General features: G+C 37.8%; 1 protein-coding gene across 7 annotated transcripts in view; it reads right to left on the reverse strand.

Moving 5' to 3' along the window:
* Positions 1-13,552, reverse strand: part of ZNF462 (zinc finger protein 462) — a 152,261-nt gene that overhangs the window by 17,302 nt on the left and 121,407 nt on the right. For all 7 annotated transcript variants that reach the window (XM_017876699.1, XM_017876697.1, XM_017876696.1 and 4 more), the window contains one exon: positions 10,575-10,798. In XM_017876699.1, the coding sequence (XP_017732188.1) occupies positions 10,575-10,798 (224 nt within the window). The remainder of the gene's footprint in view (positions 1-10,574; positions 10,799-13,552) is intronic.

Raw genomic sequence — 13,552 nt, forward strand, 5'->3', positions numbered from 1 at the left:
AAGTGGCCAAAGGTGTGTTTTATAATTTGGGAAAATTCGTCTTATGATTTATTTGGGAAGAATCTTTGGAGAAAGATTCTTCATTTATTTCTCATTTCCTTTTCTGGAAACAAATGTCCTATGTGACTTTTTTTGGCCACTGTGGATTTCACTAGTCCAAAAAACTGAGCAATTTTATTAGAATAACTAAAATGTTGATGATTCCTTCTGAGCTTAATGTTTTGCTGTTTCCCTCAAACTGGCAAAAAGTAAGATATGAGTTTCTTTAGAGTTCAACTGCCTGAGGCTCCATTTATATAAAAAATTAAAAACATTTCAAAGTAAATTCAATTAGTGAATGTGTATTGCCTGAATAGACTATCCGTCTAAATTTAATATACTGAACATGACAATTTTATGAGCAGAACAAGTTAGAGATAATATATTTTATGTTCCTTAAACTAGCAAAGAGACTGCAGAATCATAAAGAACACTAACAAGGTATTGCATATAAACTTTCTTTTAAAAAAAGGTGTGTGTATTTTTTAAATTTGAGAAGTGCAAGGTTTGTTTTTCTTCATGACTTTAAGGTTCCTAAAGATATTGTCTTAGGCTGGGCACAGTGGCTCACACCTGCAATTCCTGCACTTTGGGAGGTCAAGGTGGGAGGATTGCTTGAGCCTGGGAGTTTGAAGCTGCAGTGAGCTATGATTGCGCCATTGCACGTCAGCCTGGGCAACAGAGCAAGACCCTGACTCAAAAAAGACAAAACGTTGTCTTCATCTTTCAACAGTATTGCTAATAAAGGGCATTACTGATAAATAATTCACTATATGTGTTGGAGGGGAGAATGTTGGGGGACAGAGAATGCAGGGAGTGAAGGAAGGGAGAGAGGGAAGTAAAGGGGAGAGGGGTGGAGGGAGAGACTACACTAGTCAACCTTCTAGAGGACCCACTGAGATTAAAAACAGACAGGGAGTCAAAGGATAAAAAAATAAAATTTCAAATAACCTGCACTGTTTACTTTAGATCCTAAGAGATTACAAGTGATGCCTTGCTCACTAGTAACAAAGATAAAGATCTAGGAGGAAAGATTGTGTTTATTACCTATAAAATGAGGGTTCTGATGGTTATCCCTTTTGTACTCTGGCTTCTGAGGATAAACATGCAGCCTAAATCGAGTGCACTGGAGATTCTGTTTCTCAGAAGGAATGGTATATTTGACTTTAAGGACCTTTCTTGCTGGTACCAGGATTCTGTCCAGTCCGTGAATGATATAGTCTGACATCTTTATAGATGTTCCTGAGGTTTACAACCTTTGCAGGCAGAATTCAGAAGTCGAGTTTTGAATGTTCAGTTCTTTTTAATGAAATCCTTTAACTGAAAGTACATTCTACGTGTCTTATAGTTTAGTCTATAGATTCTCCCCACCACACAAATCGCCTAATGCTATTTGTAGAAGAATATAATGAGCAATGCACTGTTTTACTGGGAAAAAAAGTGAATCCCTGTTTGGAACCAATTGCTAAGTCTATTCCACATTAATCCGGATCCTGAGTATCTTGTTGATATAGCTGTTCTCAGGATGAACATCATAAAAAGACTATAGGAAATTAACATTTATTGAGGACCTACTGTGTGTTGGGTTATGGGAAACTTACATCTGTTTTAGGTATTGAGGTATAATTTACCTACCATAAAATTTATCTATTATAAGTAAACAATTCAATGATTTTTAGTAAATTTATATATTTGTGCAACCCTCACCACAATCCAGTTTAAGAACACTCTCATCACTCTGAGAAGCTCCTTCATATCCTTTGTAATCAATCCCTGCTCCCATCTTCCAGGCGTAAGTAACCTCTCAGCTGCTTCCTGTCTCTATCATGTTGCCTTTTCTAGAAATTTCATAAAAACAGAATTATAAAATACGTGGTCTTTTGTGTCTAGCTTCTATCCACGTAACATTTTTTGGATTCCTCAATGCTGTTAAATGTATCAGTAGCTCATTCTTTTTTATTGCTGAGTAGTACTCCATTGCATGGATACGCCATATTTTATTTATTTATCCATTTTATGTGAAGGTAGGATTGATAGGTCAGATGGCAAGTGTACATTTATAAACAAATGCCAAACTGCTCCAAAGTGGCTATGCTATTTTACATTCCAGTCAGCAATGTATGAGACTCCAGTTTGTCCACATCCTCGCCAACACTTTGATACTATCAGCCTTCTTAATTTTAGCCATGCTAGCTAGTGGTTGGGGCGTAGAATCTTATTTTGTTTTAATTTATGTTTCCCAAGTGGTGAATCAAGTTGAACATCTTTTCATGTGCTTATTTGCCATTTGTATATCTATCTTCTTTGGTAAGGTGTCTGTTCAAATCTTGTGCTCATTTTTAACTGAGTTGCTTATCTTCTTATGGTTGAGTTGTAAGATTTCTTTAAATATTTTGGTTAGAGCCCTTCCTTAGGTAATTACTTTGCAAATATTTGCTTCTAGTCTGTTGCTTGCCTTTTCATCTTCTTAATGGTGTCTTTTTTCTTTCAGTTGTCTGTAACTTTTGCATCATATGTAAATTTTTTTCCCTAACCCAAGATGATATAATCTACTATTCTTCTGCAAGTTTTATAGTTTTAGTCACACATTTAAGCTTATGGTTCATTTTGATTATTATTATTATTTTTGAGTAGAGAGTGCTGTAAAGGTCAAGGGACATAATTTGCATACACAAATCCAATTGTTTCAGCACCATTAAAAAATAAATAATCCTTTCCCTATTACCTTAACACCTTTTATGAAAATCAACTGATCACATATATGAGAGTTTATTTCTTGACTTTTGCTTCTGCACTACTGATCTATGCATCTATCTTATGTCAATTTATAGTGAGTTTTGAAATCAAGATGAGTGAATTCTCTGATTTTATTGTTTCTCCACACTAGGCTATTCTAGGTCATTTGTATTTCCATATAAATTTTAGGGCCAGTTTGTCACTTTCACCCCCAAAATGTCTACTGGGATTTTGGTAGAGATTATGTTGAATCTGTGTGTCAGTATGAAAAGAATTACCAATATTGAGTCTCCTAATTAATAAACATGGTATATATTGCATTAATTTAGTTTTATAAATTCCTCTCAGCAACACTATAGTTTCCAGTGTATAGTTCTCGTTAAATGTATTCTTAAGACTTTTGTTCTTTTTGATGTTAGTGTACATGAAATTGATCTTCTTAAAATTTCATTTTCAGGTTGTCCATTACTAGTATACAGAAACATAATTGATTTTTGTATATTGATTTTATATCTTGTAACCTTGCTAAGCTCATTCATGTTCTAGTAGCTTTTTTTTTTCTTGTAGATTCTGCAGATTTTCTACCTATAAAAATCACATTGTCTATAAATAAAAAGTTGTGTTTCTTCCTTTCCGATTCTCATGCCTTTAATTTCTTGTTTTAGCCTTATGGTCCTTGACCTTTATATTTGAATTGTCAGCATAATTCTGTTTAGTACATTGTACACTACTCCCCATTCCTCTCTCATGAACCCTGAAATCAGGTGTTTGTATATCTTTCCCCCTAACAAATTAGCCAGCATGTAATTCCACTGGCTGTCAGCCAAAAATTCAGTTTCAATAGCACTGCCATCTTTATATACAAAACAGTGCTTGGAGAATTATTTCAAAAATTCAAATTGCATTTTGTACTCATCATGTAGGGAAAAAAGATTAGAAAATGAGAAAAAAAAGTATTGCTATCTCAGTAATGAGTCTCATAAACCTAACAATTGAGACAAACATAAGAATCATTAGGCAAGCTGAAAGTCGCAATTCTTTAGCCTCAATTAGGTGCTCATTGGACTTAATAAGCTGGTCAACCATGAGGAAGAGAAAAAAATTAAAGAACATAATATGACATAGTGAAAATATTACATTAAAGACTGTGTCTATGAAATGAGACAGACAGCAACACAATAATAGTGGGGGACTTCAAAACTCCACTGACAGCACTAGACAGGTCATCAAGACAGAAAGTCAACAAAAAAAACAATGGATTTAAAGTATACCTTGGAAAAAATGGACTTAACAGATATACACAGAACATTCCATCCAACAACCACAGAATACACTTCTATTCAACAGTGCAGGGAACTTTCTCCAAGGTAGACTATGACGGGCCATAGAACGAGCCTCAATAAATTAAGAAAATTGAAATTGTATCAAGCAGTCTCTCAGACCAGAGTGGAATAAAACCAGAAATCAACTCCAAAAAGGAACCTTCAAAACTATGCAAATACACAGAAATTAAATAACCTGCTCCTGAATGAGCACTGGGTCAAAAATGAAATCAAAATGAAAATTAAAAAATTTTTCAAACTGAATGACAATAATGGTATAACCTATCAAAATCTCTAGGATACAGCACAGGCAGTGTTAGGAAGAAAGTTCATAGCCCTAAACACCTACATCAAAAAGACTGAAAGAGCACAAACTGACATTCTAAGGTCACACCTCAGGAACTAAAGAAATAAGAACAAACCAAACCCAAACCCAGCAGAAGAAAGGAAATTACCAAGATCAGAGCAGAACTAAATGAAATTGAAACAAGCAAACAAAAAGCAATACAAAAGATAAATGAAACAAAAGCTGGTTCTTTGAAAAGATAAATAAAATTGATAGACCATTAGCAAGATTAACCAAGAAAAGAAGAGAGAAAATCCAAATAACCTCATTAAGAAATGAAATGGCAGATATTACAACTGACACCACAGAAATACAAAAGATCACCCAAGGCTACNAGGAGAAGAAAAGAAATAATGAAGATCAGAGCAGAACTAAATAAAATTGAAGCAAACAAAAGCAATACAAAAGATAAATGAAACAAAAGCTGGTTCTTTGAAAAGATAAATAAAATTGATAGACCATTAGCAAGATTAACCAAGAAAAGAAGAGAGAAAATCCAAATAACCTCATTAAGAAATGAAATGGCAGATATTACAACTGACACCACAGAAATACAAAAGATCACCCAAGGCTACTATGAACACCTTTACACACATAAACTAGAAAACTTAGCAGAGATGGATAAATTCCTGGAAAAATACAACCCTCCTAGCCTAAATCAGTAAGAATTAGACACCCTGAACAGACCAATAACAAGTAGAGAGATTGAAATGGTAATTAAAAAATTACCAATAAAAACAGTCCAGGACCAGACGGACTCAAAGCAGAATTCTACCAGAATTGGTACTCAAAGAATTGGTACCATTCCTTTTGACACTATCCCACAAGACAGAGAAAGAGGGAACCCTCCCTAATTCATTCTGGGAAGCCAGCATCACCTTAATACCACAATCTGCAAAGGACATAACCAAAAAAGAAAACTACAGACTGATGCCCCTCATGAACACATACACTAAAATCCTTAACAAAATACTAGCTAACCAAATTCAATGACATATCAAAAAGATAATCCACCATGATCAAGTGGGTTTCATACCAGGGATGCAGGGATGGTTTAACATACATGAGTCAATAAATGTGATACACAACATAAACAGAATTAAAAACAAAAAATCACATGATCATCTCAATAGATGCAGAAAAAGCATTCGACAATATCCAGCATTGCTTTATGATTAAAACTCTCAGCAAAATCGGCATACAAGGGACATACCTTAATGTAATAAAAGCCACCTATGACAAACCCACAGCCAACATAATACTGAATGGGGAAAAGTTGAAAGCTCTCCCTCTGAGAACCGGAACAAGACAAGGATGCCCACTCTCACCACTCCTCTTCAACATAGTACTGGAAGTCCTTGCCAAAACAATCAGACAAGAGAAAGAAATAAAGGTCATCCAAAATTGGTAAAGAGGGAGTCAAACTGTCATTGTTTGCTGATGATATGATCATTTACTTCAAAAATCCTGGGGACTCCTCCAGAAATCTCCTAGAACTGATAAAGGAATTCAGCAACGTTTCCAGATACAAGATTAATGTACACAAATCAGTAGCTCTTCTATACATCAACAGTGACCAGTGGAGAATCAAATCAAGAACTCAACCCCTTTTACAATAGCTGCAAATATACAGCTTAGGAATATACCTAACAAAGGAGGCAAAGGACTTCTACAAGGAAAACTACAAAACACTGCCAAAAGAAATGATAGTCGACACAAATGGAAACACATCCCATGCTCATGGATAGGTAGAATCAACATTGTGAAAATGACCATACTGCCAAAAGCAATCTACAAATTCAGTGCAATCTGCATCAAAATACCACCATCATTCTTCACTGAATTAGAAAAAACAATTCTAAAGTTCAAATGGAACCAAAAAAGAGCTCACATAGCCAAAGCAAGACTAAGCAAAAATAATAACTCTAGAGACATCACTGATAGGGTTCAGCTCTGTGTCCCCACCCAAATCTCATCTTGAATTATACTCCCATAATTCCCATGTGTTGTGGGAGGGGCCTGGTGGGAGATAATTGAATCATGGGGGCAGTTTTCCCCATACTGTTCTCGTGGTAGTGAATAAGTCTCATGAGATCTAATGGTTTACCAGGGGTTTCCGCTTTTGTGTCTTCCTCCTTCTCTCTTTTTGCCTGCCGCCATCCATGTAAAACGGGACTTGCTCCTCCTTGCCTTCTGCCATGATTGTGAGGCTTCCCCAGCCACCTGGAACTATAAGTCTAATTAAACCTCTTTCTTTTGTAAATTGTCCAGTCTCGGGTACATCTTTATCAGCAGTGTGAAAACAGAATACTACCATCACACTATCTGATTTCAAACTGTACTATAAGGCCATAGTCACCAAAACAGCATAGTACTGGTATAAAAATAGGCACATATACCAATGGAACAGAACAGAGAACCCAGGAATGCACCCAAATACTTACAGCCAATTGATCTTCGGCAAAGCAAACAAAACATGAAGTGGGGAAAGGACACCCTTTTCAACAAATGGTGCCGGGATAACTGGCTAGCCACAGGTAGGAGACTGAAACTGGATCCTCATCTCTCACCTTATATAAAAATCAACTCAAGATGGATTAAGGACTTAAATCTAAGACCTGAAACTATAAAATTCTAGAAGATAACATTGGAAAAACCCTTCTAGACACTGGCTTAGGCAAGGACTTCATGACCAAGAACCCAAAAGCAAACGCAATAAATACAAAGATAAATATTTGGGGCTTAATTAAAGATCTTTTGCATGGCAAAAAGAATAGTTAGCAGAGTAAACAGACAACCCACAGAGTGGGAGAAAATCTTCACAATCTATACAACTGACAAAGGACTAATATCAGAATCTACAATGAAATAAACCAAATCAGTAAGAAAAAAACAAACAATCTCGTGAAAAAGGGGGCTAAGGACATGAATAGACAGTTCTCAAAAGAAGAGATACAAATGGCCAACAGACATATGAAAATGCTCACCACCACTAATGATCAGGGAAATGCAAATCGAAACCACAATGCAATACCACCTTACTTCTGTAAAAATGGCCATAATAAAAAAATAAAATAAAATAAAATAAAAACAGTAGATATTGGCATGGATGCATGAAGAGGGAACACTTCTACACTGCTGGTGGGGCATAAACTAGTACAGCCACTATGGAAAACAGTGTGGAGATTCCTTGAAGAACTAAAAGTAGAACTACCATTTGATCCAGCAATTCCACTACTGGGTATCTACCCAGAGGAGAAGTCATTATTCGAAAAAGATACTTGCACACGCATGTTTATAGCAGCACAACTCACAACTGCAAAATCATGGAACCAACCCAAATGCCCATCAGTCAACGAATGGATAAAGAAAGTGTGATATCTATCTATCTATCTATCTATCTATCTATCTATCTATCTATCTATCTATGTATGTATGTATGTATGTATGTATGTATGTATCTATCTATCTATCTATCTATCTATCTATCTATCTGATGGAATACTACTCAGCCATAAAAAGGATTGTATTAACGGCATGTGCAGCAACCTGGATGAAATTGTAGACTATTATTCTAAGTGAAGTAACTCAGGGATGGAAAACCAAACATTGTATGTTCTCACTGATAAGTGGGAGCTAAACTATCAGGACAAAAATGCATAAGAATAATACAATGGACTTTGGGGACTTGGGAGGAAGGGTGGAAGGGGGGCAAGGGATAAAAGACTACAAATAGTGTGCAGTATATACTGCTGGGGTGATGGGTGCACCAAAATCTCACCAATCACCACTAAAGAACATACTCATGTAACCAAATACTACTTGTACCCCAGTACTCTATAGAAAAATAATTTTTTAAAAAAAACTGTGTCTAAGATGCAGAGTATAATTAGTGATTTTGTAAATATGTTTTAGGTCTTCAGGAACACAGCTGCCATTATGATAGGTACAACTATTATCATATTTGAACACAATTCAATTAACAAATATTCTAAGGAATGTATTGGGTCTCAAAGTGGGGGAAATACAGGACTTCATTTAATCTTACAAAACTTCTGAGAAAGGTGTAACAATTCCCATTTACAAACTAGAAAACAAACCCAGAAATTTAAGTAACTGGAAAACAAACCCAGAAAATTAAGCAAATGGTGGAGACAAGATTATAATCCAGATCTTTTTGGTTCAAAAGCTCTTAATTGGGCCATATGTTCCTGAGCAACTCATTTCCATGATCCGTACCTCATGGCCTCAGCCTTGCGCCCACTGATGAGGAACCTTCTGGTTCCAAGTCCGTTACGGTTTCTAACATTTTCTGGATTTCCCCAGTGATTTACAAGCTATTGTGCAACAACTAGAGAAGAATCTTCTTCCGGATTTGTTCTGTCTGAAAATATCAGCCTAGAGGCTTAAACACTGTAATAAAAAGGTCTGAGGTAGTTATGTAAATAAGATACACGTGAATAATTATAGAAAGCTTGGTTTGAAAAAGATGAGTAATTTACCCTCAAGTTTGGGGAAGAAATGCCCAGGAAGTTTGAATAAGAAAGGATATGAAAAATTTTAAGTGAGGTAATTCAGGCTTTTCCTCTTTGCTTCATTTTTTCGGGCAGACATATTGGAAAATAAATGCATTCCAAAGCAGAGAAGTTACCATTAAATTGTTCCATTGTGGACAGGTGACAAAGCTCAGCCTTCTCTCTCAACACCCCACAGAACAATTCTAACCCGTGGATGCAGATGATTCAGACTAAACTCTTTATAACGTGGGTTTGTAAGGCCAGAAAAGAAGGGCTATATTTCCACTCATGAGGATACGGAGCAAGGAAAAAGCAAACAATACCAAAAGTGCTTCTCCCTGTGCCTTCAGTAAACACTCAATAGATGTTTTGGACTTGTTGGCTAATTAAAAAGCATTTTGATAGGCTCTTGTCATTAAATAAATACTAATTATAGCTCCTCCTGTACTCTGGGCAATACACAAAACCAGAAATGATCATCTCAGTTCATGAGATGCCAGATGAGCCCTGCACAGAGTGAGGAAGTTGTCCTGTGTGATTTCTACCCTCTGATTGGCAAACCTCTGAAGAGAATTTTTTTTCACAAATCCTCTATTTTATGTCCTGTACTAATGTATTCATTCTCGAGTCTCCTTCCCCTCAAAACATACATTTTACAATCCTTATACATGTTCAGACATACTGGGTAATGCCTTGACAAATCTTTGTAGTTAGCAAAATATTGGAAACCACCTACATGACTGAGAAACACAGAGGTGATTCTATCAGAATAGGGGTTGGCAACTATGGGCCCACAGCCTGTTGCCTATTTTTGTAAATAAACTTTTACTGGAACACAGCCTTATTGGCTCATTTATGTATTGTTTATGGCTGCTTTCTTTCTTTCTTTTTTTTCAGACAGCGTCTCACTCTGTGGCCCACGCTCAAGTGCAGTGGCACTATTTCAGCTCACTGCAACCTCCATCTCCCAGGCTCAAGTGATGCTCCCTCCTCAGCCTCCCAAGTAGTTGGGACCACAGGTGCACACTACCATACCTGGCTAATTTTTTGTATTTTTTGTAGAGATGGGGTTTTGCCATGTTGCCCAGGCTGGTCTTGAACTCCTGGACTCAAGTGATATGCCTGCATGGCTGCTTTCTTAATTAACACTAAGACTACATTTTAGGCCTGCAAAGCCTAAAATATTTACTATCTGGTCCTTTATAGAAACTGCCAAACCTTGTGATTTAAAATGTATTAACATTTCAAATAACATAGCAAAATACTTCTTTTAGAATAAGCTTTAAAAAATGCAAAGTATAATGTTTTGTGTATAGTATAATCACAGTGACGTAAAGCAAATGAAAGTTGGTCTAGAAAAGAGACCAGAAATGCTCAGCATTTGGACTGGTGTGGCAGAATGACGGGTGATTTCCCTCCCACCCAACCTGTGTTTCACAATTTTTAAAAATGACCTTATGTTTCTAATAGAAGACACTAGACCTCACTTTGAAAGCTCTTTGAGTTCACATCTCCATCTGGTACACAGTGGGCGTGACTAAATGCAGTGGTATATCCCCCTCGGCCCCTCCCCACAAGTGTGCTGAGGCAGGAGCAGGAAGTCCTGGTAAGTACCTTATGCTCATCCCGAAGGTGGCTGTCCAGTTCCTCCGTGTGCTTGGTCTCATAGTAGCAGAGCTGGCATTTGTAAGGTTTCAGTTCATTGTGCTTTTCTATATGTTGCTGGAGGCTCTCATCACTGGAGCAGGTGAAGGTACACTTATCACAGCGGAAAACTACTCCCTGCAAGTATTTGGACAGTTTGGATCGGCAAACTTCAATGGGGACAACGCGCTCTTCTGTGGAAACAAATTGAATGGAAAGATGGGAATTTTTACTGATGGCAAAGCAGATGTTCTTTCTTTGGAATGTAAGAAGAAACTCACCCAATCTTGCTGCTTCTCATGGATCTGGTTCCTTGAACTGACACACATGCACACTGCCCCTCCCCTAACCCCCAAACAACATATTCCTCGGGAATGAGAGGGTGTTTTTAAGACCAAAAGCTTCTTTGTGTACTCAGTACCCAGAATGACCTACAAATGGAGGTGCGGCGGGCTAGTAGGTGCTTGCTAATTCCTGAATGGAGGTGATTAAGGCAAGGGGGAGGAATGGAAGTAGCTGCAGTTTTTACCAACATTAATGATTACTGACAATAACCATGAGCATGCCTTCCTTCCTCAGCAAGTGTAACTGAGGCTGGACTTACAGATGGTTTGAAGGGGGAAAGAAATTGACATTCACCAGGCACCCATGTGCTGGTATCTTTCTATCAGCAACTTTATGAGCCTGGAGTTACTCTCATTTTTACAAATAAGTACAAACGGGTAACAGAGTCTTCAAGTTAACTCTCCAAAGGTCATAGACATTGCAGTTGGCAAAGCAGAGATGTGAAACCAGGTCTGCTTAACTGTAAATCTATTATTTCTCACTATTTCCAATTCCATTCTCATTTCCCCTTCTAAGGTATACTCAAAGAGATTCTTCCCTCCTTTTGAAACTAAGGTGATTTCTCATCTAATATCAAGTCTGAAAGCAAACCTATACACTTTCATTCACTAAAACTCCAACTATGAAGAGCTCACAAATGAAATGACTGCAGGCAACAATCGAGGGAGGTGGGGTTGCGCAGGAGACATGGAGGATTTGTGTCTTTTTAGACAGTCTGTAATCTGATTGTCAGAGGGAAAAAATAAAAGAGAGAGAGGATTTGGGTGCTTTTCCCGTTAACATACCAAATGCTGTAGGGCTGGAAATGCGTGTGCTTGTTTATTTTGCACTCTCTCACCCTTGTGTTTAACTGCTCAAATTAAATTTCACACCAGTCTGCCCAGAGTATCAGCGCACACGCCAGATATCCATAACTGGGATAAAATTAAAATCTGTGCTATTTATGCAAGAATCAAATATAGCGTGTGTTTTCATGCTGTGTCTGGATTTCAGAAGACTCAGAAAGTTTACAAATGGACGCACACAACATATACTTATATTATTTAGAAACAGCAATGTATTATTAAGTCAAGAAAGCATGATTTATTCCCAGAGTCACTGAATAGCAACATTTCCAGGGCATCGGTACATTGTGCGCTGATGCGACTCACTCTTCAGAGTCCTCCCTTTGTTGCTGGCCAGTGTGCAGGCCCTAGGGAATTTTTTCCCCACCCAGTGTCATGCCTTAGTCTCAACCACAACACTCTGATTGTAGGGCAGTCACTGCCTTGCGAGTCCTTGAATGCAGCGATTAATCGGCCAGCGAAATGCTGGGCAGAGGAAGCGTGGAAGGTGGTATCTGCAACATACTCCCTGGAGCTCTAATGCATGTTATTTTCCCTATACAAAGAATCAGTTGCTTACTTAGAAATATAAATATTTTTAAACCCAAGTATAGCAGACAGCTAAGAAACACATGATTATAATGTAATCCACACATTTTTTTAGAATAGCAACTGTTTAAGTCCTCTAACCATTCAGTTGTATGGTTTGGTGTAAACGGAGAAAAAAATGCTTTGGCATAAACGAGTAAATCTTAAGGAGCTCATGCTAGGATATTCTATTCCTGTAACCCAGGGTTTCTAAAAAGTAGCGTTATTGAAATTTTGGGACAGGATAATTCCTTGTTGTGGGGAGCCAGCCTGTGCATTGTAGGATGTTTAGCAATAACTGTGGCCTCTACCCACTAGGTGCCAAAAGCACCCCTTTCTCTCCAGCTGTGACAACCAAAAATGCTGCAGACTAACACACTCTGGGGAGGCAAAACTGACCTCAGCTGAGAATCACTGCTCTAAGCAAAGTGCCAGGCATTACCTGCAACTACGCTGGGTAAGGCACTCATGGACAGAACCCATGAACAAGCTGGTGTCAACAGCAAGAGATGGGGCATGCAGGCTGAACTGGGGGAACTGCCCCCATGCTGGGGACATGCCTTTAGACCTCAGGAGTTCATGGGAAGTGCTGACATGAACTTTACTGGCATCTTCCTTGGGACTGCATCCCCTTTGCTCTCTCTACATTTTTGTTCCTGATTTATATGTTATCATCTCTACCGCTTCTACTCTTATTCTTTGGCTTTGCCCTGTCCTGCCTGCCTTGGTTCTGTTGACCTCTGCAGCGATGAAGAACAGCCGGGTATCATTTTTCATATAATGATGTCCTGCACGCCTCAAAGATAGTCATTCAGTGACTCTCCAGTCTTCACTTCTCCACAATTAATAATCAGTTCTTTCAAACTTTTTTTATGAGTCTCCTTTTCAATTCCTCTACCACTTAGGTTGGTTTTCTTTGCAGTTTCCAATTTCACTATGTGTGTCCAAGTGAATTTTACACAAAGTCATGAACAGTCAGAATAATACTCTGAAGTTCAAGTAATTATTCATGTGAACACCACTGCAGTCTATTCAGTGCTCACAATGGTTCAAGCACCGTTAGGTGTTCTGCTCTTGACATAACTTTTTATTCGCATAACACCGTGCAAAGTCAGTTCTGTTTTCTTCAGTTTGTTGATGTGGAAACTGAGAACTAATCAATTAAGCTACTTCCTCAAAGTTACACCTCTG

The sequence above is a fragment of the Rhinopithecus bieti genome, unplaced genomic scaffold, assembly GCF_001698545.2.
Source record: "Rhinopithecus bieti isolate Rb0 unplaced genomic scaffold, ASM169854v2 scaffold_9663, whole genome shotgun sequence".
Taxonomy (NCBI): Eukaryota; Metazoa; Chordata; class Mammalia; order Primates; family Cercopithecidae; genus Rhinopithecus; species Rhinopithecus bieti.